The 25,759-nt window shown below is 40.0% G+C and overlaps 3 protein-coding genes across 5 annotated transcripts in view; 1 reads left to right on the plus strand and 2 right to left on the minus strand.

Annotated features, from left to right (window-relative positions):
- NT5DC1 (5'-nucleotidase domain containing 1) overlaps positions 1–5,799 on the plus strand; it is a 118,386-nt gene extending 112,587 nt beyond the window's left edge. For 2 of the 3 annotated variants that reach the window (XM_036024601.1, XM_028509595.2), the window contains exons 11-12: positions 439–607; positions 3,403–5,799. In XM_036024601.1, the coding sequence (XP_035880494.1) occupies positions 439–607; positions 3,403–3,518 (285 nt within the window). In that variant the 3' untranslated portion in view covers positions 3,519–5,799. Of the gene's footprint in view, positions 1–438; positions 608–2,519; positions 3,260–3,402 lie in introns of those variants that run through there. The other variant, XM_036024603.1, reaches the window with a different exon arrangement.
- A 3,932-nt stretch (positions 5,800–9,731) lies between these two features.
- On the minus strand, positions 9,732–13,797 carry TSPYL4 (TSPY like 4). The gene has a single exon (XM_028510016.2). The coding sequence runs from the start codon at positions 13,697–13,699 to the stop codon at positions 12,461–12,463; it is 1,239 nt and encodes a 412-aa protein (XP_028365817.1). The 5' UTR covers positions 13,700–13,797; the 3' UTR covers positions 9,732–12,460.
- Positions 13,798–22,809: 9,012 nt separating this feature from the next.
- TSPYL1 (TSPY like 1) lies at positions 22,810–25,543 on the minus strand. The gene has a single exon (XM_028510478.2). It carries the CDS (start codon positions 25,294–25,296, stop codon positions 24,127–24,129), a length of 1,170 nt encoding a protein of 389 aa, XP_028366279.1. The 5' UTR covers positions 25,297–25,543; the 3' UTR covers positions 22,810–24,126.
- Between the last annotated feature and the right edge of the window lie 216 nt (positions 25,544–25,759).

The raw sequence follows: 25,759 nt of genomic DNA on the forward strand, positions 1-25,759 counted from the left end.
TGCAGTTTCTATTGTCTGCTCTGTCCTAGGCACTAATCCGTAGAGATGCATTAATACATAAGAAAGTTTCTTAGCCTTGTGTAGTTATTCAGCTGTGAAGCGTGGAAAGTACAGTATGATAGCTGTGAGACAATAGGCATAAACTCAGGGTGTAGGAAGGTGGAGGAGGGACCTCACCCGACCTGAGTGCGGAGGTCAAGGAAAACATGCTGGACGGCATCTGGGCCCGATTCCAGGGATGCGAAGGAGTTCCCCACAAAGCCAGGGGAGGACACTTTAAAGGAAGTCTGAGCCTTTACTTTTTGTATGGTATATAGTTTGGTTAAGAAAAACAACTGAAATTCCTTCAGATTTTTTGTTTTGATTTACTTGGTGGGAGAAAAATTTCTAATGAGATTGGACATTAATCACAGTTTTCATTGTTCTGTTCTCTTTCAGGGACAGAAGGCAAAGCCTCTGTATTCATTATCTAATAAATGGGGCTCTTTTTTTATTGACTCCATTTCGGGACTGGAAAATACAGAAGACCCATCTGTCTATACATGGTCCTGCAAGAGAATCAGTACTTACAGCACTATTGCAATTCCAAGTATTGAAGCAATAGCAGGTAAAGGGGAAAATACCTATAAGTCTTTACCTGTTACTGGACAATAATGACCTTAATTACTGAATTCTTGCTTTTAAAAAAAGAGAAATCTTTCCATGACATTCGTTTTTCTGGGAAACATCTAGATATGGCATTCTAGGTAATTAGGGCCCACCGGTCTCCTGGAGCCAACGACAAACGCTGGACACTTTTTTTTTAAATCTGTTTGGCATCTTAGGATAAAGGAGGGAAAAATTACCAGGATGAGAGGCTAAGCTCAGAAGGCCAAGTAAGGGGGCCGAGGGTGGGGGCTGCTCACCCCCTATTTCTGAGTCAACAGAGAACACAAAGAATGGGAGGGGGCCTTTTAGTAGCTTCCTGAGCCTACAGGGATGGAAGGCAGAGGGTTGAGCCTGCCAGTGGGGGGTCTCTCAGTCTGTGTGGAGACCCCGAAGGAGTTTAGCTCAGAGTAAGGATGAATTAGAAATAGGACTGAAGCTCAGCTTTAAATCAGATGAATCCCTAAAATGGGATTCAGAAGAGTCTAGATAGGTTATGCCCCAAGGTACCTTGTAGAAACCGATGAATATTCTCTTGAGGAATATAACATTCTAGAACTCAAGTTACTTCTAAAAACAATATAAGCTTCAGGATATAATGAAAAATAGCCAGGCACACAAGAATATGAGGCTAACAGAAATAACCAAATTTACTATGGTCAAGTACAGAAATGAGAGATTTGGTAGAGACATAAAGTTATAAAAAGAATGGAAATTTTAAAATTGAAATATTAAGAACTTAATGGACGGGTTTAACATCAGATTAGACACAGTTGAAAAGTGAATTAGTACACCAGAAAAAAGGTCAAAAGATTTTCAGACTGGCTAACATGGAGGAAATGTATCTCCGGAAGACCTAGACTAAAGTAAACAGTAAAGGGTATTGTTAAGCAAAAGAATGGTCCTTGTTGGGAAATTGGACGTGTGAGAAGGAATGTACAGCAACAGAGGACAGACACATAAAAAAATTAAAATGAATGTTTCCTGTTGAAAACAATAAAACAGTTAAGTCCTATGGAATTTAAATGGAGAATTTAAAAACATGACAATAATGGCATATAAATCCCAAAGGGAGGCAGCTGGAGTTCAAGTATTTAAATCTTTGTATTATATGATAAAGGATAAGATATGATAGTGGTAAGTGAAAAATACGTGTTGTGATCAAAAGACTTATAATACTACACATCCTGCACTAATTATGTAAAATAACTTTAAAATTAAAAAAAGGAAGGGAGAAAAAAGAATATTAAAAATAAGCAAGAGTGCCTTTATTGGTGTGGCTCAGTGGGTTGGGCATTGTTTCGCTGACCAAAAGGTCCCTGGTTCAATTCCCAGTCAAGGCACATGCCTGGGCTACAGGCCAGGCCCCCACCCACCCACTGGGGGCATGCAAGAGGTATCTGATCAATGTTTCTCTTCCTCTCTTTCTCCCTCCCTTCCCCTCTCTCTTAAAATAAATAAAATATTTTTTTAAAGAATAAGCAAGACAAATGGAGAACATTCAGTAAAATGATAGATTTAACTTGAGTAATTACATTCTATGTAGGTGGCTAAATACTCCAATTAAAATCCCGAGTGAAATAAAACCTGACTATGGTTTGTTGATAAGAGACATCTTTGGAACACAAGGACCCTGAAAGTTTGAATGTCAAAGGATGGAAAGAGATACCACAGTAACACCAATCAAAAGAAGTCAGAGCTCGCTGTACTGATGCGAAACAAAATAGACATTAAGGAAAAATAAATCCATTAACATGAAAGATAATCACTTCATAATAATAAATTCTGTTTTCAGAAATATATTGACTGAAAATCTGAGATACTCACCTGGGCCCCCTTCCTCTCTCAGAAGTTAAATCCTCCCTGTTTCTCAGCACCAAGAAACTGCTGAAACCCCACCCCGCTTTACAGAGGTGTGCTTCTGCTTGCTTCGTAGCTTCCAGAAGGTCCCCGTAGAATTGGGGGAAGGGCTGGAGGACAAAACCAGCTGAGTCTGTTTCTTCAGCCCCTCCTTAAAACTCCCTCAGTTTTTCTCTGCAGCCCTTAAAGATGACAAATGCTCTACTGGTTTTTCTGTACTAGTAACTGTCCCTACCCCCAGACAGAATTCAGTGCCTAAGGGGAAAAGCTGTGGCAGGATAGGCTCACATTTCTGCTTGCTCCCCCTTCCCAGGAATCCTGTGTTCTCAGGTCTTGGTTGTCTCTTCAGCTCTCTGGTGACTTCACTCTGATGTTTACATCTCATCCAGCTTTTCTGGTTGTCTCAGCTCCAGTTTAGAAGTGAAAGTCTGAACATTTTTAGATTTTTCTTTCTTAAACTGGGGATGGCAACACCAGACTGCATTTCCTGCCTCACAGGAGAGATATGAATGAAAAAGCAAGATATTTATCTGATGATGATGATGATGGTCATGATGGTGATGATGACAATGACCCTATCATATGTATGACCTTGCAAAAGGTCTTTCTTCTATGACAGTATACCAATCCAGTGTATGTCAGTACATCCTACTTATTCAAATATCTCATTCTCATTGGTTTCAAACAAATGGTTTATTTTTTTTTCATTTTGTTCCATGCTTACATATATAACATTAAAGAAAGATAACCTAAATACGTCTTCCTTTCACCAATGATTTTCCTTTTAAAGAAATCAGCCTCATAACGTGAAGGAAAGGGCCACTGTCGATCTCATCAGCAGAGGTGAAATCTGAATGGCACAGTGGTCAATTTGTTGTGTTTTGTTTTGTTTTCCAGAATTACCCCTGGACTATAAATTCACAAGGTTCTCCTCAAGCAATTCAAAAACAGCTGGCTACTACCCAGGTCCTCCACTGGTCTTAGCAAACGGTGAATCACCGACAACCAGATAACTTGATCTCTACTGAAAAAGGAAGTGAAGAACCATATATGCAGCAAATGTACTGTGAAAATGTTAATTTAAAAAAAATACTGTAATGTGCTTTATAGGAACAAATTCTTAATGAAAATTGATGAAGAAATTGTTTTTTTTTCCACAGGTCCTCTTTCTCTAGATGCCCAATAACTCTGATTATATCAAGATCTCAGTATCTTAGAACTGAAAAGAACCTTACCACTATTTTGTATACCAGTAGCTCTGAGATTAGAATTCACCCTGAGACACACACATACACACACATATTTACACCTAAGCCTAGGCCAGTGGCCCTCAAAGTGTGGTCCCAACCCACTATCATAGCATCATGTGAGAATTTGATAGAAATACAAATTTGCAGGCTACACCCAAGACCTACACAGAATTGGAAACTCTGGAAACCTGTGTTTAATAATCATGTGATTCACACTAAAGTTTGAGAGCCACTGGCTTGACCATAACCACCAGAGACTGGGTCATTGGGTCTGGGGACAGAGAGGGGTACTGACCCCTTTTATACCCAAGGACACTGAGTCCGGTGAGAGTGAATGACTTTTCCAGGGTATCAGGTTTTATGCTGTTCTCTTGTTTTCCAAAGCAAGGAATGGAGACGTGATCTCTTCTGATGCCACACAGCCAGTGTGGGACAGAGATGACACCAGAAGCCTGCTATTTCAGCCTCCAACGTTGCCTGTTAGGGTTCCCCCCAATAATGGTAAAGTCTGTTTCATTTATTTCCATTCATTTTAAAGCATGTATTCTCAAAACGGAAAAGAAAGGTTCTTAAGGTGAAAAAAAAATAAGAGACAGCCCAATGGATTCCAGCCCTCCAAAGTTCAACATTACCCAAAAAGTCTTATTCCATAGTATTACTACTTCTCATTAAGGAGAAATATAATGTAAAGCTCAATTTATTCATTAAATTTGAGTGAAATTTTTCTCCTTGGGTGAGGCAGGCAGTGATGAAAAAAATTGAGTAAAACTGCTTTAGAAGAGTTCATCGTTGTAACGACCGTCTGGGATTATTGTGTTCTGTGTGCTGTGCAGTCGTATTAATGGTTGTTCATTGCAGGACATGGGGAGGCAGGTAATGTTTACAATATAAATCCTGGCTCCTCTTTATGTTGTAATTTCACCGTTCGTCATGAACAATGACAGAAAACACACTGATCACCATCATTGTTTTAGTTGGACTGTAACAGAGAATTTAGCATATTGATACCTACAAAGAAAAGATAAATATTTTGTTAAAAATGTTAAATGCTCAAAAATAGTCCCAAATCTATGGTGGGGATGAGTATCTCAGGGTAGGTAAACAGTTACTGAAATTATTTTCTCAAAGTCAGTAACTTTCTTTGATGTCTAATAAGAATATAATAATGTGTTTGGAATGGATTTCCAGATCTCAGTGGAATATGATGACGAGCACACAAATCAAGCTTAGGGCTAAGTGACAGATGCTGTCTCCTGTATACTTGCAGTGCACACTTGGTTTCTTTCAAAAATAAAGCTATTTTTCCTTACACGTGTTTATTTTGTAAATGGCAAAGAACCATACATCTTTAAATGCATATAAACTACTATAGTTAATATGAAAAATGAGAACCCCCAAAAATTAATTCAGACCACTATGGAGTGGAAAAAAAAATTCACTCAAGAAGTTCTAATCCTACTTTTACTAGTATCTACCTAAAGAATCGGAATAATTTAACCACCTAATTTGACCTCTGTTTTTCCCACCTTGTGAAAAGAGGAGGTTAGAATTTATTTCCAAGTTCGCTTCCACCTTTCTAAGGGACAGTCAGTGATAATAATGAATGCTGTAATTAAAATGTTTATTTCACTTCTGAAAATGCCAGTGTTTCTAATTGGACATGAAGATTTAAAATCATCCAAAAATGGCAATATAAAAATTTAAAAGAGAATCTTAGAGAAGAAAGCTATATATTCTAAATAAAGTCATGAGTAGCAAAGCAGGAAAATTGTGCAAGTAGGCAGAAGACTTAAGTTTCACCTTAGTATACAGGCAAACACTCATCATCCTTTTAAAAGATACCTAAACACAATTGTCGAAGGTGCTGAGATTCTGCTGGCCGCTGTTGATCTCACCTGCAGAGGAAAGACCCGAATGGCACTGCTGTCAAATAATTTGTCAGAATTTGGTGTTTAGAATATCAAGGCAGAAAAGACTTCAGTGAACCTAGAATTACCACATAAAATTCAAGTACTGAGTTTGTTAAACTCTAAATTGAAATTAAGTATTACTTCCATCCCAGTTCACATCCCACAATAACGTTATATACATACTTGAAGCATATGTAATGTGTATATTTATACACATACTTTTAGTGAACTTGTTTGAATGCAAAAAAAATAATCTATGTGATTATTTTATATAACAGACCAGCATGAAGTGGAATGTCAAACTGTATCCTTGGATATAACTGAAATGAATAACTGTGTTTTTTTTAATGTGATGTTGCAGTAGCATGGCTTACCTCTTCTTGGGCTCTTGATAACAAGGTTGTCATAGAGATGGCTTCCAGATTAGTGCAAGACTGGGGTGTGTTTGAGAGAAAACACACCTAGCATGGAACAGTTGCTGCCCTTAAAAACCCTTGGGCATGGTCCAGTCCACATAGTATGAATTCAAAAAGGCAAATTCTTGATGGTCTCTAGAATTGTCCTCATAAATATGGTAAAAATATAATAGTAATGAGTGCCGACTCCCTGCCAGGCTACTTGGTGTGCCTTATTTACTCCCTACAGCAACCACCTATGATCCCTCCAGGTTGTATGGTTACTAAGAAACAGAGCCTGTACATGAGCCCAAGTTTGACACCAAAAAGCATGCTCTTAGTTGACTGGTAAAGTTGTCCAACATTGGTTCCAGACTGGGGAAAATTCTTAATCTAAAACCACACTTCAACTTCATAATCACACCATGCTAGAACACATAAGAGATGAGAAATGAAGACACAGACTCTGTTCTAAAGTCACAATTTTATAAAATATATTAAAACATATCTATAACATAGAACTCACCTGGAAGAGTGAAATAGAGAACCAGCAATCACAGGATTCCTGCAGCATATAATGAAGTCTGCTCTTCTCAGAAGAGATATACACTAAAGGCATCAATAAGCAGGTCTACTCTTTCTTCATAGTCAGGTTCAAATGTTCACCTTGAGTACTTAGCAAATTTCCCTCTCTCATGCTGAGGAAACCAAAATGGAGAAGGAAAAATAAAAACTAGTCCAGATAAACTTAGTGGAAGATGAGCTATCTAGGCCTGTAGAGAATTTGGGTCATTACTTAAAAGAATTCCAACAGCACAGAATGCTTGACAGTCAGGTTCTTATACCAGGCGCCTGTTCTCAGACTCATTTAAAAAACTAAAGAAAACAAAACAAAACTTTCTTGGTTCTTTGGTCTTGGTACTTTCTTGGTAAAGATCATAGCTTAATAAAGTTTAACAAAGTTTAATGCACTCCTTTTGGTGCATTTATGGGGTTAGCCAAAAATTTATTTGTTTTTTACCCATAAGATGGCTCTAGTACTACCTAGCTATCTTTAACTTCATTTGAAACAGTCTTGTTAGATTGTATTGTGACAGCTGTCATATCAGCGTGCATTTTTTAAAAAACTTGTCAAAATTGGTAAATTTTTGTGTAGCTATGTTAATACTGAAGATGGAAGGAAATACACATTATTTTCAGCTTATTGTGGTTTACTATTTCAAAAGGTAAAAATGCAACTGAAACCCCCCAAAAGAGTTGTGCAGTGTGTGGAGAAGGTGCCGTGACGGATCAGATGTGTCAAAAGTGGTTTACAGAGTTGTGCGCTAGAGATTTCTTGCTGGACAATGCTCTGCAGCTGGGGAGGCCAGTTGAAGTTGATAGTGATCAAATCATGACATTAAATGAAAACAATCCACATTATACCATGTAGGAGATAGCTGGCATACTCAAAATATGCAAACCAACGTTGTTATTGGTCAGAATGAAAAATGTCTTTTATTTCACAGAAAAAAACATAAGGACTTTTTGGCCAACCCAATACTTCCATTGATGAAAGGAACAAACTGCTCATCTCACTCCTTTATGCAGCAACCATCAAGATTACATATGTCAATATGCACTCCCATACAGGAGTGTTTTAATCTGTGATGTGGAATCCCCTCTTAATTAAAGTGATAAAAAATACCTTTCAGAAACCATTCATGAATGGGTTAAGAACCCATTGCACATGCGTATGCACATCAATCGGGTTTTGTTTTTATGCCATTTTTAGTAGTTCTGTGATATCAAAGATAGCCTGAAATCAGGAAACTTAGGTCTGTGTGACTTGGGCAATTTACTTCAACTTTCTGAACCTCTGTTTTCACTACTTAAATGGAAATAGTAAAACTTATGTCAGGATTATGAAGTTAACGTGAGAACAGACATGGAAATGCCTGATACATCTTGAGGTTGTCAAGCCAGGGAATGTGTTCAGACATCCCAGGCTCAGATTGTGATTCCATGGGGCAGGGAATGGAATAATTTGGAATACAGGTCATTTGGGTTTGTTTTTAATAATGAAAACCGATTTAAGGAAACAATTCAACTGGAGATAAAGCAGAAGCAGCTGCAAGAGTAATGGGGAGGGACAGCTGAGTAAGGAAGGTCAAAGAAGCCTTTTGCGGGTGGTCTGGCCTGTTGGTGTCTGAGCTGAATGCCTAGAAATGGCAAGATTGTTATGTCAGGACCAGGGAAACCATGAAGATGCCACTACTTCTCACAGGGCAGTATGGCCTGCGCAGACCAAAATAATAGGCTCTTCTTTAGGATGGGAGGATGAGAGAAGCTCTCAGCTGTTCTGGAGGTCTGCATAAAGAATAAAATTGTGTATAAAATTGAGGAAGAAAAACAAAAAGGTGCAATGCAAGGAAATAAAACAGGGCTATAGGAGTAAACCAATTGGTTAGTAAGTACAGTCTAGGGAATGCCTAATTGCCTAGAGAATGCCTAATTGATTCTATTATCAGACTACACAGAACAGAAACCATGTTAATCTCCGACAAACAAATGATGCCTGCCTAACATAAAAATAAATATTAATGGTTAGACTGAAGCTGAGATAATAAACCAAGGACAACAAAATTACACTTTTTTATTATATCCAGAACAGGATAAGGGAGAGACTGCCTGAAACAGGTGTGGACAATGCAGCGATCCATCACTGCATTGAAAAAGTAAAATGAGCCCTGTAAGGGGAATTTAGGATTAAGATGGATTATTTAGGATTAAATATCCTAAATATTTATTAATTTATAAATATTTATTAATTAAATATTTACTAAATATTTATTAATTTAGGATATCCTAAATATCCTAAATTAATTTTAAATCCTAAAATTAATTTAGGATTAATTTTGCAAAACAAAATTTAGTTCTTTAATACTTAAAGTTCTCCAGCCTAGAAAAATTACACTTCAGCAATTAGAACTTGCAAGAAAGACTTGCCCCAAGAGTCAGCAAGTCAGTTTAACCGTAGATTTTTCTCTAACTCACATCAGTAACTTTGGACCATTTGTCAGCATTTTTTTAGATGGCTAACACTTGGTGATGTTCAGGTCTTGCAGCATCCACAGCCCTCTCTACCAGAGAGCAGAAGTAGTCACCTCCCACACCTTCATGTCGTAGCTGCCGGATAGCAAAACAGTCCTCGCAGCTGAAGTTGTGATGCCTGAAATTACCTGTCTCTAGCCATTATATTTGTCACTTTTTTTCTCCCCTGTAAAGTACCCAATGTTATAGGAAAAGAATTTAGGTAGCACTTAAAGAGTACACAATGGTTAATTCTTCCAAAGGTCTATTTTAAGCTCATTAAGAAAAGAATGAGACCAGAGCAGGGGAAGGGGATGGGTTAACACAAATATAGTGAACAAGGATGTGACACAGAAAACAAGGAGTGACAGATCAACATGGGGCGCTTTAATTTCCACCAAAAACTCCACTGGTTGTAAAGAAAAAACGTTCATGAGTATGCAGCTGCAGTGGGCCTATTTTGCCATTTTCCATGGCAAAAAAAAAAAATCTTACTATGTTTGCTTGCTGTTATCTCTTTTAACCTTCAGGATGATGCTTACTGTGACCATTTGATAATTTTAATAATTTCTCAAGCTTATAATAACCTAGACAACATAGACAGAATTTTATTAATTTTTATTTTGGTGAAAACAAGAACTACATCAGAGTGGCAGATTTTATTTTTCCTTCAAGCACATAGAAGACAAAAGTACTAAAGGTCCTTGTTTAGTGTGACAGCAATTCTACAGATACTTACACTGAGTAGGAACAAAGTCTCAAGTACCACATTACTTCTAGGGCAAGAAATATAAGACAATTATGTTTTTCTTGAGATTACTTCCACAAGACAGCAACATCTGCAAAATTTCAGGCTCTTCACAGATTACATTGTTCAAATTATATTTCTAAGGATAGAGCTATATATGAAAAGAAACCAGAACAAGCTGATATATTAATATTCACAGAAGTCTTCATACTGCACAGGAAACAAGTTTGATATTTTTACACACATTCTCAATTACAAGCAAAAGCAGGCCTGTAAATGTAAATTTTGCCAGCAAGCAAAAATGGAGAAAGGAATGAATAGGATTTTACTCATAATGAAGTAAGCGTGTACCATCAATCTTCCAGATATAAAAGGTCACTCCTAAAATAAAAAACATCTAGACCTGCATGTTTGATATAAAAATGTGGTGAATTAAAAGATATAGGAAAAATTGGGGGAAAACCCCTCTTCCAAGTGTCCTCTTAAAACATCGACCAGATTCTCCCACTTCCCCTGGGAAACGTCCTGGGCACACCCCTCCTCCCCCCCACCCACAACCCTGCAGGGTTCCAGTTTCCCCCCCGCCAGGGCCTTTCCAAGCCATTCCTTTCCAGGTTTCAGTTTCTCCAGCCCAGAGCACCCTCCCCTATGCTCTGTGTCCAGACTTCAGAAGCCCTGGGGAACTTAGGGCAAAGCCTCCAAAAAGAAAGAAAGGATAATGGTGAATATCATCAGCACCACCATACTCCTCCATAAGGCAGCCCTGTTGTCCCACCTACCAGAACTTGGTCTAAAAATCCAGACAGACTCTGGCCACATATCTCCCTAGCCCCTAGGAGGAAGGCTTGACATCTGCCACAATGCAAGCAGCAGCCTGCTCCCTCTTTTGTTAGGACAGAAGCAGAGAATGAAATGGGGAAGCTGCGGACTGACAGCCAAGGGCCAGGCAGGAGGGAGGCTGTTGGGACATCAGGGCGACAATAAAATAGTACAGAAGACAAGGGTTATGCTGCCATGGGATGGTAAGTGGTCCAAGGCCTACTCCAACCCCCACCAAAAAAAAAAGAGAAAAAACAAGAATTTTCATCTTTAAAGAAGTAGAGTCGAGCTAACTTGGTCGCTTTAGATCACAACCTGCTGAGTCTCTCTTGAACCCATCACTGTGAAGCCAGCCCTTCGGTCTCTCCTCCCAGCTTCTCAAACTAAAGCTCAAAAAACACACAGGAGGTTTTGGTAAATTTAGATAGGGGGGAAAGGGAGGGGTTGTCAAAGTTGACCTAAAAGAACACTGCCCATAATTAACTTACATATAGGTCTGACCTTGCTAAAGAATGTGGGGCGGAGGCATGAGAGCAGACGGCAGTGAGGTCTGGACAATCTACTATACAGTAGCTTTCTCCCTCTGAAGACCAGGGGAGACCAAGCTAAACAAAAAAGCTGCTTTGCCAGTTCTGTTTGTTTCTGAACTATAACTGCTTCTGAGGGCAGGAGAGAGAGGGAGCAGGAGAGAGAAATACATCTTCCTAGGTGCCCGCACCCTGGCAACTTCGTCACCTTCAGAACAGTTACAGGAGGGGTTAAGAAGGGGATGTTTAACAAAGTTTTCTGGATTAAGGGCAAATTATTAGCTAGGACTGCGAAAGGCTGTTGGAAGGATCTCCATGCCAGCCTTGCTTTGGGCCCTGGGGCGTATGACTGCCTGACCTCCCTGACAGCCAATTGGGTTTACAGGTAACATTGTGGAAAAGGGCAGAGGCTGTGTGCTGCCTGGGTGCTTAAGTCCACAGATAGTTCCTGAGGAAGCAAGCAGTGGCACCCAGGCAAGGCTCAGTCAAAAGACTGAAAACCAGTTTGGGTAGGCCACAGCACAGGCTTCCATACTCACCTGTACCTGGTCAAAATGCAGTGACCAAAGGCATAAGATCAATATGACACTGTATATCTCTCATCTGCTACCTTATTCAGGCCTAGAAGCCACCCACCAGACACCTGCTTATTCTGGCAGATAAACAGCAGGCTGGATGGCATAGGCCCAGGAAAGCAGCTAGAAACCAGTTAGTGGTAGCCTGGAATGTTCAGTTTGGGTTGGTGGCTGGCATCATCTACATCAGTTTCATCTTCCAATGGTGAAAATCAAAGATCTTGCCACAGAGTATAGGGTATCAGGAGCACAGCCAGCTTTAAGTATGAAGCCCATCTAGTTATTTGCAAAGATATACATCAAGTTTCTTTGTGGTAGGTAACCGCTTAAAAACCTGGGGAAAGACCATTGTCACAGACAGGGCTCAAGGCATGCAAAGGAAGTTAGTCTGTATCTACGGCATCATGTGCTTGGCACAGAAGCAGTGAAAAACCATGCACTTGGGACACAACACTTTGCAGGACAGCACAAAGGCCCAGAGGAAGAAGAGCATAGACACATAAGTGACAATCTTGCAACTGATTGAAGATTTAGAAGAATCAACAAAATGATCCAGTGTGAAGAGAAAGCAGATGGAAGATTTCATGCTATTGGCTAAGCACAGAATCCAAGAGGAGGTGGTAAGGAAACTAGTGCAGGAGCTTTTCACAGGTTGGAAGTTAGCCAGACTGGAACCTGAAGGACCTCGGGCTCTCCACTGGCTGCCTTGCTGGGTCTCGAATTCCTCTGTGAGGCCCTTCACCCATCAGGTAATATTGTAAGGGATTGGGCCACAGTTCTGCTTTGATAATCTCAGCAATCCTGTCAAATTCTAGGAGGCTGTGGTCTGAGAACCAGTTGAAGAAACTGGGGATAGTGTTTCCTTCTCGGTTCCTGTGGATTTGAGACTGGGGGTCTTGGCCCCGATGCCAGCGGATTGGAGTGGCAAGAGACACCACGCGGCCAGAGGATCTGCGCTCATATTCCTTGACGAGCCCTTCATTTCGGAAGTAGGGATTGCTCTGAAAGATGAACTTGAATTTGCAGCCTGCCCTGGGGTGTTTAAGCTCCTCCACCTCCAAATTGATCATGTACCTCATCATGTCTTCATCTTGACCACTGATCATCGGTGACAGCTGAGGGTGGTTCCGAAAGGCAGTGACCCAGAAACCTGGGATATTCTGGATAATGAAACTTCTGCGCTGCATATGCAGCCTTCGCATCCGGCCAAACTTGCGCTCCAGCTGAAGGAAGGCCCTGTCTGCCTGGGCATTTACGTTTGACAGCTCCTGATCTATGGCCTCCAGCGAGTCCATGCAGTTACTGCCCTTCGCAGCCTGGGCCCGCGTCTCCTCTTTCGCTCCTCCCACCACCTTTTTCTCCTTTTCTACCATCTTCTTTTCCTCCGCCACCTCCTCTGCTTCTCCCTCCTTTTCCGCCGTCGCTGAGGTGGCGCACTTCTTTGTCACGACCTCCTTGGCTTTCGCCCCAGGCAACATCTGAGACCCGAGCCCCTCCGCGCCACAGGCTTCCTGAGATTTCTCCGCAGCAAGGCCACTCGGCTCTCTACGCTGACAGCCATTTTCCTGGCTATGGTCGGATGCCACCGACGGGGAGTCGGAGGCTGTTTCCAGGCCCTCCGTGGGAGGCGGAGCGTCTTTCTGGCCTGCTGTAGTTGCCGCATCGCCACGACTTCCAGCCACTCGAATGCGGAGGACAGGGCCGCAGCCCGAGGGGGCCTGGCACGCGCCTCCCTCCGCAGCGGTCTCCAAGTTGCGCTCACCTGTGTGTGCCATCTCCTGGGTCGCCTCAGTCGCCTCGCTCTGGTTTAGGTCCCGACGTCCCGGGGGGTGGTCGGGAGTCTCGAGGTCGCAGGTTTTAGCGACAGAAAGGTTGTAGCCCTCATCCAGGCCGTTCATTTTGGTAGAAGTCAGACCTGCAGGATGGGAGCGATGCGCATCCTCTGCAGAAGCGGCGCTCCGCCCCTCGCGCCACCCCTCTTTTCCACTCCAGGGATGCTGCTGCTATGGCAACCTGTGACGACAGGACGGTCGCGTCTTAATAATCGCGCGAGATCTAACTGTTCCTTTGTGATATAGCTGGTCAGTCAAGGGTATTCTATTGTGTATGTTACAAAATGTTTTTAGTTTTCTCAGTCTGGAAACGGTTTAGCTTGCATGAATAGATGCAGACCAAACTCAAGCATATAAGAATTGTGTCAATGTGGCTTTTTAAGGCTCTGAATTAATTTCCAAGGCACCTAAGCTATTGTCTGTTAAAATATTTACCTAAAAAGTAAGAAAGGTTAGTTATTGTCTATTAAGTCAGCTCATAGAGCTTCTCGTGTATGAAGTGAACTCAGCAATTCACAGGCCTTCCTTTAATGTACAGATTCATGGCTATTTTTAAATAACTGACATAAACAGTTTAAGAAAAGTGAACTGTTACTTTTTATTTTGTGTGATTTAAATAATTAGGAGCAGGTGAAAGGGGAATTTCTCCCATCCTAAGAAGACATAATAAAGGATAATTTTAATTTTCCTTACAGATTTTAAAGTATATGTACTTTGACCAACACCTACAAAGCAGTTGGACAATATTTCCTCTTTTAACTAATATAAGTAGCAAAACATTGTATTTTCCTTACTTAGGGGTGATTCAGGCACGTGTAAGCCTGCAAATTTAGGCTTTAAGCTTTACCAAAAGTTTAATCTCAGGAGATTTTAATTTCTAAAATTATGCATATTATATGTTGCTAATCCTCGTTATAACTGAATGTTTACTTGTTGGCTTCACTTTCTCAGGATTTGCATTTAATGTAATTTCCTTGAGAACAGGCCAGGAAGAAATGATTCTATTAAAAAATGAAAAGGGCCATTTAAGCTGCTAATTTTTGTAAATACCTAGATGTTTTACTAGCGGCCTGAAGACAGCAAAGATACTCTAGCTTTATTTTGGGGTTAAATCACAGTTTTACAATCTTCCTCAAAGCACATGAGCCAAAATAAATACCTTTTCTGTGGGCCTTGAGAACCTCTAAGGTCAATGGAAATGGATCAAGGTGATTCTCTGAACCTCAGTTTCCTTGTACATAATGCAAGGATGATAATATCTGTATTATAATCTAATATTCTCCTAGGTTGTATTTGGTACACATACACGTTGAGAATCCATTTTCATTTCTTGGTTGGTTTTATTTTGTTGGCATTTTTTTAATGCTTATAAATATAGTATTCCTGTTCTTGGTCACTAGAGGGAGGAAGTGGTCTTTTAAATGATGATCTGATTGGAGTTTGCTTTGAAGTTTAAACTGCTCTGAGGAGAGTATTTATGGAAAATTTAAACTATACACTCATTATAAGAACTGGCATGAGTTTTAAACATATGTTTGGCAGTCTACATATTATTAAAATTAATTATATTCTTTATTACACTTAGGCTATCACTGTTAACAAATTTTTCTCTTATAAGCTTATATGATTATGATAGCTCCCCATGATAGTGTTTCAGAAAAAATAATAATGAAATAAAATAAAATAAATGAATAAATAAAATCACATAGCCTTTCTTTCCTCGATCATAAAGAAAATCAGAGACAAGGTTTCTGGCCTGAATGACTTTGTACCTCTGAGTGCTGGGTGTGATAGTTAATTTTATGTGGCACTCTGACTGGGCCAAAGAGTGCCCAAATTAAATATTTCTGGGTATGTCTTTTTTTGGGGGGGGTTGTAACTAGCATTTAAATTGTTGGACTCAAGAAAGTAGAATGGCCCCCCCAAATGTGGATGAGCATCATCCAATCCTTCGAAAGCCTGAATAGAACAAAATAGAAAAAAATAGAATGAGGAACTTTCCCCTTTTGCTTCCAACCTAAGTACTTCAGCTGGGTCATCTCCTACTGCCCTGAGGCTGGTTTTTATACCATCAGCTCCCCTGTTCTCAGGCCTTAGGTCACCAGCCTTCTAGGGTCTCTAGCTTACATACAGCAGATTATAGGACTTCTCAGTCTCCATATCACAAGAACCAATTTCTCATAATAAATCTCTTCCTATTGGCCTATTTCCCTGGAGAACTGTGACTGAAACAGTGGGTGAAGGTACATACATCAGAGTCAGACAGATCTAGCTATACAAGACTCAGCTGTGCCACTTAATAGCTATTCAGTGTGAGCAAGTCACTTCTCTGAGCCACAATTTCCTCATATACAAAATGAGTATAATAAAACATATTTACAGGACTGTGGTGAAGATGAAATGAGATCTATGTAAAGGATTTTTCCCAATGGGCTTTCAATAAATAAAAGCTAACTTGGTGATTTGTATAATTTTTTTTTACTAAGATTTACCTAGATTGAATTCACTATAGCACAGGCAGTATAAAATCAATTGTCAAATTCTATTATGAAACTGTAAGTGTATAGAGGTTCAAAGATGAAAGATCTGTAAAGAAAGAAGCAGTAAGAGAAAGAAAGAATTGAATTGGACCAAGATACCATTTTAATAATGTGACAAAGATATGAGACATTGGGACTTAGTATTTGTTTACTATGTTCCAGTTATTTCTAAATAATTCCAGCATATAGTATTTCTGGTTCATGGGAGGGGAAAGGTGTGTTGCTGAAACTAAAATGTTTTACCACATTTTTCTTTGTAATATTACTTTAAAGTCTTCATAAAATACCTTAAGAAAAAAATCGGTTCTCTGAAATCAATGCTTTTAATAGCTAAACAAAGATGATCCGTCAAAGCTGACCCAAGAGTAAACTCTGAGAAGTTTTGGTCATTACTTAAAACGGCTGACTACAATTCCACCTAAACCACCACGTACCCACCAGTTTTTAGACCCATCTTAACATAACTCTTAACTGTAATGTGCAAAGAGACGTCAGAGCTTGGTGAAGAGGATGAGAATTAAGTACTGTCTTTTATAAGTAATAACTCTATTTAGACTCAAACTTCAGTAAATATATATTCTGTACATTTCTTAGTGATATCAAATGTTCTTTATATCTCAGCAGCCAAGTCCCAGGAGGATAGTAAAACATTTAAATTATACTGGCCTATTTTGTTCTTCTGAGGGAAAGTAAAACCAAGTAATTTAATTCAGGCAGTAAATATCCAAAACTTCATTCTTAAATATAGGAACCTGATAGGGTTTGGAGACTCTGTATTATTTAACATAAAGAAATAAATACGTAGCACTGGCTGGTGTTGCTCAGCAGATTTAATGCTGAACTCTGAACAAAAGGGTAGCTGGTTCAATTCCCAGTCAGGGTACATGCCTGGGTTCTGGGCCAGGTCCCCAGTAGGAGAGCACTTGAGAGGCAACCACACATTTGATGCTTTTCTCCCTCCTTTCCCCTCTCTAAAAATAAATAAATAAATCTTTTAAAAATATTTAAAGATAAATAGATCCCTTTTTTAAAGCCATTCATGAACAGATTATTAATAACTTTCAATTAAAACCATGATATTCATACTTAATTAGGATTTTATATGTTTTAATGCCAAAGTCACAGGCTGCTACAAGATGGTAGAATGTGCCCTGGCTTGAAATGAGAAACCCTAATTGAATGTAGCTTGTGTTATTTATATCTAGGTTAATACATTCCAATTTGCTGAGCCTCTATTTTCCTGTCTTTTAAATGAGGGTAATGATACAAAAACTGTAGGATTACAGATGTACAATGAGAACATACATAGACATTTCTGATATTCCTAAGGCTCTGCTACACTTATTAAGACAGATGTATACTTGAAGCAGAACTGGCTATCTGAGACTTGAATTGTGACTCGACTGGGCAGGGAACTTAACTATGATTAAAATATAGGTAAATATCTTGCTTTTATAATGAAAAACTAAATTCAGGAAACAGTCAACTAGAGATGAAGCAGGAGCAGCAACAGAGTTTAGGTTCCCAAACCTATCATGCCTCAGAATCACCTGGAGTGCTGGTTAAAACAATTGCTAGCCTCCACTTCCTGAGTTTCTGATTCAGCAGGTAATAAATGGGGTTCTGTGTTGGGAACCACTTTGTGTGGTATTGGAGACTGTAGCCCACTCAAGGCAGGCCTTGAAAGAGGCCTGTAAGTCTCGACCAGAATGCCAGGAATGCTGGAGGCAGGCAAGACCAGATACTAACACTGAGGGTACCCATAGGAGGTCAGGCATAAAGAATGCATTATCCCCTTGAGGCTTGCTTTGCTTTGTATAGAACTGCTGCCAGGGATCAGATATCTAAGTCCAAAAGCAGGAGTGAACAACCACCTGGAGTCAGCACATCTAACAGACCCTTACCTGAGGCAAATCTCTGTTTCCTCCATTGTTATTTATAGATATCTGTTTTCTGTAACTATGACCTTTAGACATTGATTGATGAGCTTTGCATGCATACTGTATACCCCTGCAAGTACCCATCCCAATAAAAGTTGTTTGGGAGAAGGGCTTGAGGCATTCTCCACCAGAGGGAATCGCCACCCTCTTTCCCTGGATGACTCATTCCCATAGTTCTAGAATTTGCATTGCTAACAAGATTCTGGTGATGCTGCTGGTCTGGGGACCACCTTTTGTGATCCACTGCTTTAAGGTAATGGAGAGGAGTAGGTTGGAGCTGAATAGTCAGAAAGAAGGACCCAAATAAGGACAGAGAAGCATCCTGCAGGTATATGAATGTGCAGAAATGGAAAGGGAAACTCAGGGAGATTCTTGAGAGTGCCACACGGAAATTATTACTGTCAACACTATTTCAGGACACACTGTCCTGAGCAGACTTAATTTCTTTAGTGGCCTGGAACTGAGGGAGAAAAAGTTGAAAAGTAATTCCAAGATTGGAATTATAAATGAAATTATACAGCAGTAAGAAAAACTTGCAAATAAGGTCTTATAAATGGAGTCAGCAACATTTATTTAAGCAGAGGAGATAAGGCAAAATACTGGAGATGGGCAAACGGGTTCCAGTTTTTGAATTCCCAATAATATTTTAAAATGTTATTTACTTATTTATTGGGGCTATAATTTACATACACTATATACAATGCATGGATTTTAAGTGTATTATTTGACAAGTTTGTGCAAATGAATACATCTGTGTTGTTGTCGCCCAAATCAAGATATGGAGCACTGTCACCTCTAAAAGTTCACTCTTGCTTCTTCCCAGTTACTCTCCTGAACCCTCAAGACAACCATTCTGTATTTATCTCACCACAGGCAAGTTTCCCAAGCTACTTCACATTTACCAATTATATAGATTGTACTCTTTTGTCAGGCATATGTTCAGAAAATTTCCCGAAGAATACTAAAACCGAGCTTCAAAGGAGGAAAGGGTCAAGAAACCAGAGACAGACGAACAATTCCAGAATTGAGAAAGTTTAAGGGAATTTATGAAGCAGACTGTGAGACAGCAAGAGTAAATTTCCTTGTGTAAAGGGGAAAGAGGTGGGAAAAACAGCCAAGTGGTACCTGCTAACATAGGTAGCTTGTGGCCTTGTGCTAAGGGCTTGTTAAGAGCTGTGTAATTCAAAGCAGTAAACAACTTAGGGGCCCACTTAACTATGCAAGAACATTCCTTTCAGGTGAGTCTGTCCCGCTCCTCCTTGGGTGAACTGGTGGTCAGCTTGCTTCCTAAGATGGCATTGGTCATGTTAACTACCAGGAATCATGGCCAGGCTGTTGTTCACAATGTGGGTTGGGGTTAAGGGGTAGAATACTTAAAAGAGCTCTTTTGTGTAATTAGGCTAATTCCATTCTGTAAAACTGTAGGGGTTCTAATATGGAGCAGATGTGCTAAGAGTTTTCTATATGCCAGGCACTTTGCCATAACTGGGTGTTATAAGGTGGTAGATTTATGAGTAAATGTAACAAAACTGGAAAGGGACTGAGCACTCTGTCATTTGAGGAGTCCAAAAAAAAAAAAAAAAGGTTTTCCATGATTCTCAAACATGTCTGCAGGTTTGGGTCTAACTTAATTTGTCTGGGGTAGAGCCTAGACATCAGGATTTTTTCAAAGCCCCCTGCTATTTATAATGGGCAGTCAGGATTGAGAAATATGAGGCTAAATGATTACTTGTCTAATGTAAATTAAATGAGAAATTAAAATTGAGAGGAAGGTAAATGGTAATTAATATTCATTACATATTATATGCCAGGCACTGTGCTAGGCATTTTTGAACTCTAACATTTATTAACAATGTTAGTATTTGGTATCTTTCAGCACAGTGCCTGGCACATGTTTGTTATTGTTATCCTCTCTACAACCTTATGTTCTCCAAATACAACCTGGGCGAGTATTAGCTTATAATACAGGTATTACCATTCTTGCATTATGGACAAGCTATTTATTTTGGCTAATGTAGTTGGAGGAAGATTCTAAAACTGTGAATTAATCCAAACTTAAAGCTAGTGTGCCTTCCCTGCCTCTTCAGGCCACTATTAAGACATCTGGGTACTTATGAAAATTAGCAACTTAAGTGACCCTTTTCATTTTTAATAGAACTGTTTCTTCCTGGCCTGTTCTCAAGGAAATTACATTAAATGCAAATCCTGAGAAAGTGAAGCCAAAAAGTAGACATCCAGTTTTCCTAATGTGGTCTGATGGAAATTTTTCTGTGGGTCTTGAGAACCTCTGAGGTCAAAGGAAATGGATCAAGGTGATCCTTCACAGCTGAAACAAAGCACTTCAATCAAACATAAAGTTCTGCTCACAAGTGAAACACCTCTCATACTAATAAATAGATAAAGATTATACTTATTTTTATACCGTCTAGCACTTCAATTATAAATTAACACAGAGAAAGAAGTTAGCCCTGAGGGGATGGTCCTGATCATCTGACACCTCCTCTTGACCACATAAATCCTGTTTTCCTGTGCAAGTGACTGGTTTGAGGGATTGTTAGTGAAAACATCCAAGGAATGATATCCCTTCAATGAGATACTGAGTGCTTCAAGGGCCAGAACAATCTTTACTATTCCATATAATCCTTAATATAGTATCCAATACATAATAATTGCTGCAAGGTTGCAGCAATTACTAATCTTCAAAAATAAAATATGCTTCTTTAAGTGGTGAGCATTGAATCGACAATACTAGATTTTTTTTCCTATTGCTGGCTAATTGCTGAAACTTGGAGCCCATGTAACATACACAAAGTGGTAATATTTAATGACTAAAATTACTTTATTTTCTGAGCTCCACGTACATCTGTAAGCCAAAAAGTACAGAACATTTTATTCTAGAAAAATATGAAGCTATAGATCATAAATGTTGCTGGAGACTTATGAACCAGTATCAGTGCCAACTTGGCACCCAGATCTACCTTATATCCAAATAGTTCTACACAGTACGTTTTGCAAAGTACTGAATACCATATCTTAGGATAGTAGTTGAGAACAAGTAGATTGAAGGCATTTCATTTTACCCTTTCTACCCACTGGCCTCTAGCTATATTTTACCCATCTTGAATTTAAGCTAGATAACCTTTAAGTCACAAAAAATTTCATGGGGAGAAAGTAATGTTTAATTTTTAGGTATTTTTATATGCTTTGAGATATTCATCAAAAAGTCTAGAACCATACAGATATAATTTAAAATTTACCAGTAGCCACACTTAAAAAAATGGATAAGTGAAAAATTAGTAATACATTTAACCCAATATATCAAAAATAGTATTTCAATATGCAATCAACATAAAAAAATTAATGTTCCATACCAAGTCTCTAAAATCCAGTACTTTATACTTACAGATCTCAATTTGGACTAGCCACATTTCAAGTGCTCAAAAACCATGGGTGGCTAGTGGCTACTGTACTAGACAGCACATTAGTCTAGAGTATGATGGCTTTCAATCTCCAGTTTAATAGTCACCTTGAGATGTACAGAAACAGAGCACAGAAAAGTTGTTCCAAAATTAACGCTCTGTTAAGATGGCAAGTGAAAGGTTGTTACAGTTTGGACTTGTTCTAGCTACTTAAAACAAGAAATTTGCTTTTATTTAATAAATTCTTCACAAAATCTTTGGATATCAATCTTACAAATGCCTTGAAAACCATTTTTCTTCTTTTCATTACCTCATCAAAATTCTTTTGGGGTACTAAGTTTCTTTTTTGTCCATTTTTTTTCATTTTGTTGTTCATTCAGTGAATATTTATCTGACAGCTACGTGCAAAAAAACATTAAGCTAGACACAGCAAAGGAGGTAAAAACACCCTCCCCTAACTCTGCTTTCACAAAACTTTCAAACTAGAAAGGGACAGTGAGAAACATGTGAATCTTTGTATTTTATTTTACTGTATCACTGTGTCAATTTGTTTGCCTATCATACCCTCCCCCATCCCTGCTTCCACAAAACTTCGAAACTAAAAAGGGACAGTGAAAAACATGTGAACAAATCTTTGTATTTTACTGTATCACTGTGTGTCATTTGTTTGCCTATCAGTCTTTCTTCAGTTCTTTAACAATAAAGGGAGTGCACTTGATATCTTCTTTTACTCCGTTATCTTCCTGGGACCTCACAGAATGTCTTAATATTCATGGAATTCAATACAATGAATTACTATGTAGGCATTTCTACAACAGAAGATCCTCCCAAGTACACCAAGTACGTAAAAATTTTTTCTCATCTTCCCTACAGGGGAAGAGAAAAACTATAAAGCAGCAGTTATTGATGACGTCTTACTGGATTTGACAGAAATAAAAGGTGGTCAGGTTTGAAGGAAAAAAATGAACAAGTTTTCACAGGTGAAAAAGTATGGGATAGAAGAGTATATCACTTATAAGAATTCTCTGAATGTGTGCTTATTAAATGTACAAGTGACTAAAAAGCCTGAATGATGTGAGACTATTATCTACACAGATAGAAAGTGAAGGAGGGTGGGGAGTGCTGCACAAACTGCAAGGGGAAAAACTGACATCATGAGTAAGCAGTCCCAATTGTGCCTTTTTGAAAACAAAGAAAAGCAACGTCACTCCCTACCTTGCAAGATACAGTAGTAGTGTGCCCTATTTTATTCTTCATTTGAGATAAAGCCTGTGATATCCATTTAAGAACTTTACTAATTTCATAGTCTGTTACCTTGAATAATTTCAAGAATGTTTGTTAACAGGGTGAAAAATAAAAACTCTCACAGAATAACATGGTTTTATTTTACCATCGTGCACACACATGGAAAGATAAATATGCTAGTGATACACTTCTAACTTGACAAGAGCAATTTCCCCAAGTATTTAAGCTATTTAGGAAAAGAGACACAATTACTAAGTTGTTACCAGAGCAATTATCAAGTAAGACAATCAAACTACATATTTTCCCCAGGTTATTTTCCCCATGAAGATAACAATTTCCAAAGTCTTGAGAATCTGACAAGTTCAAGTTATTTATATTTCTAAAAATGCAGTTTTAATGGAAACAAAAACTTGAAAACCATTATGAATATTCATTTGTCTCTATTTCCTACTGGAAAATAAGATTGTTATTTTTCTAAATGTTACTAAATGAAAGCAAAGAAAGCCTGTACAGGTCAATTTTCCCAGTAAGCAGAAACTAAGAAAATAACAGGATTTTACTAAATATCGGACACAGTTAAATAAAGGACAGAGTTAAATAAAGGATACAATATTAATCTTCTCCATAAATTAAGTCAAAGCAAATAAAAACAAGAGAAAGCATCTACAGTTGTTTGTGTTTCTTTAAAGAACTATTCTCTCAGCAACACATTTAACACTCTAGTCTCCTTCAATTCTCCCATGGAAATTCTAAGAAAATGTATTTCTCCTCCCATCACTAACATGGGGGGTGGGGAAAACCTTTTCCTTGAACACTCTGTCAGCTAGGCCCCATTTTTACCTGGTTCATTTTTGCCTGGGATTTTGATCAGTTTCCCCTTCTTAGGGCACCAATCACAATCTCTTTAAGCTCTTCTACCCATTATGAACTAAGTAACATTTTTCATTCTATCTAGATCTGTCTCCCTTAAATCCTCCAGGTTCTGGGGGCTGGGGAAGAAAGCAAAGGGAAGAACGAGCTCTGGCACTCTATTTTACAAGACAACCTGTCCCTGGAAATCATTGAGAGAGCTAAATAAAACTAAAAGGTTTGGTTTTTGCAGGTATTTCTAAGCTATCTTTACTTTTATTTTGCGATTAAGAGACACAGAAAAAAAGTGTACTGCTATCTAACAATAATGTTCAGGATAAGAAACTTTGAGGAGAGAACTAAATGTCCAGAGGAAAAAAAGGTTGCAGAAATGTCAGGAAAACAAAAAAGTAGAAGGCATATCCACTTCTGTTGCCCAAGCACAGGTCCACCAAGAGGTGTTAGGGAACCTTATGCAAGGGTAGTCCCATGGGCAAAGTTTAACCAGACTGGAACCCAAAGGGTCTAGGGATCTCCACTGGCTCCCGTATCGGGCGACGTCTGGCTCTGCGGACTCCTTCACGCAGCAGGTAGTACTGCAGTGGATTTGGCCACAGATCCTCTTTGATAATCTCAGCAATCCTATCAGACTCTGGAAGGCTGTGGTCTGAAAACCAGGTAAAGAAACTGCAGACGACGTCTTGGTTCCTGCGAATGAAGGACTGGGGTTCATGGCCCCTACGCCATATGATTGGAGTGGAAAGAGACACCACTCGGCCAGAAGCTCTGACCTCATACTCCTTGACAATCAGCTTGTTTCTGAAGTAGGGGTTTCTTCGAAAGAAGAACTTGAATTTGCAGCCAGTTCTCGGGTGTCTGAATTCTTTCACTTCCAAATTGGTTATGTATCTTAGCATCTCTGCATCTTGGCCCCTAATCATGGGGGACAACTGGGGATGGTTCCGAAAGGCAGTGACCCAGAAGCCCGGGATATTCTGAATGATGTAGTTCCTCCGCTCCAGGTAGTGTCGACGCATCCGTCCAAACTTCTGCTCCAGCTGTTGAAAGGCCCTGTCAGCCTGAGCATTCACAGTGTCCAGTTCCTGCTGGATGGCCTCCAGTGGGTTCATGCGGAGGTTCATATTCAGGGGCTGGGGCCCTGCCTCCTCCTCTACCAGTCTGTTTTCCTCCGCCATTTTTACTTCTTCACCTACAGGCTTTTCTATCTCCATCTCCTGCTCCACTCCTTTCTCCTCCTTCACTCCTTCCTTTTCCATCACTCCCTCATCCACTGCTACTGAGATGGTGTTCATTTCAATGTTCACTCCCTCGGCCTTAGCCTCGGCCACCACCTCAGACCCCAAGCTCAGTGCGCCACAGGTTTCTAAGGCCTCCTCCGCACCTGGGCCGCCGCGCGGCTCACCAAGCTGACAGCCATTGTTCCGGCTGTTGTCCGTTGCCATGGACACAGGCTCGGCTTCCAGGTCCCCGGCGGGAAGCAGAGCCTCTTCTAACCCTGCTTCAGCCGCTCCGTCACCGGGATCCCCACCACCTCGGATCTGGGGATTATGGCCACAGCCCGTGGGGTCATGGGAGGGTCCCCGGTCCCCTGGAAGCTGGGGCTGTGGGAGTAGGACGGCCTCCAGGCTTTTCTCACCCGTCTCCGCCATCACCTGTGATGCCTCGGTTTCCTCGCGGACCTTCAGGCACGGGTCTGGGTCGCGGCCTCCAGGAGCACGGTCCGGGGTAGTGGAGCTGCAGGTCTGCAGGAGAAGGGTCCTCTCGGCCCCAGCCAGGCTGCTTATGATGGTAGCAGCCAAGGCAACCGCAGGTTAGCGAATGTCCGTTTTCCTCACAGAAACCTCGCTGGCTGTAAACGGACTGCTAGCACCACCCACCCTCGAGTCTCGGGTCTCGCGAGTGTCTACGTGAGGGTAACGTCACGGCGTTAGAGCTCACAATAACGTGAGACTTCACTACTCCCGGGATTGGTTCCGCGGTTGTCTAGGGGTAGAGCGTGTACGTACAATTTTACTTCAATGAATTTTATCTGGTGGAGCAAAAGTTTGACTTACGTAAATAAATGTAAATGGACTCAGAGGCTGAAGGCACTGAGGACCCCACCTGTATAAT

The sequence above is a fragment of the Phyllostomus discolor genome, chromosome 4 (genome assembly GCF_004126475.2).
Source record: "Phyllostomus discolor isolate MPI-MPIP mPhyDis1 chromosome 4, mPhyDis1.pri.v3, whole genome shotgun sequence".
NCBI classification, from domain to species: domain Eukaryota; kingdom Metazoa; phylum Chordata; class Mammalia; order Chiroptera; family Phyllostomidae; genus Phyllostomus; species Phyllostomus discolor.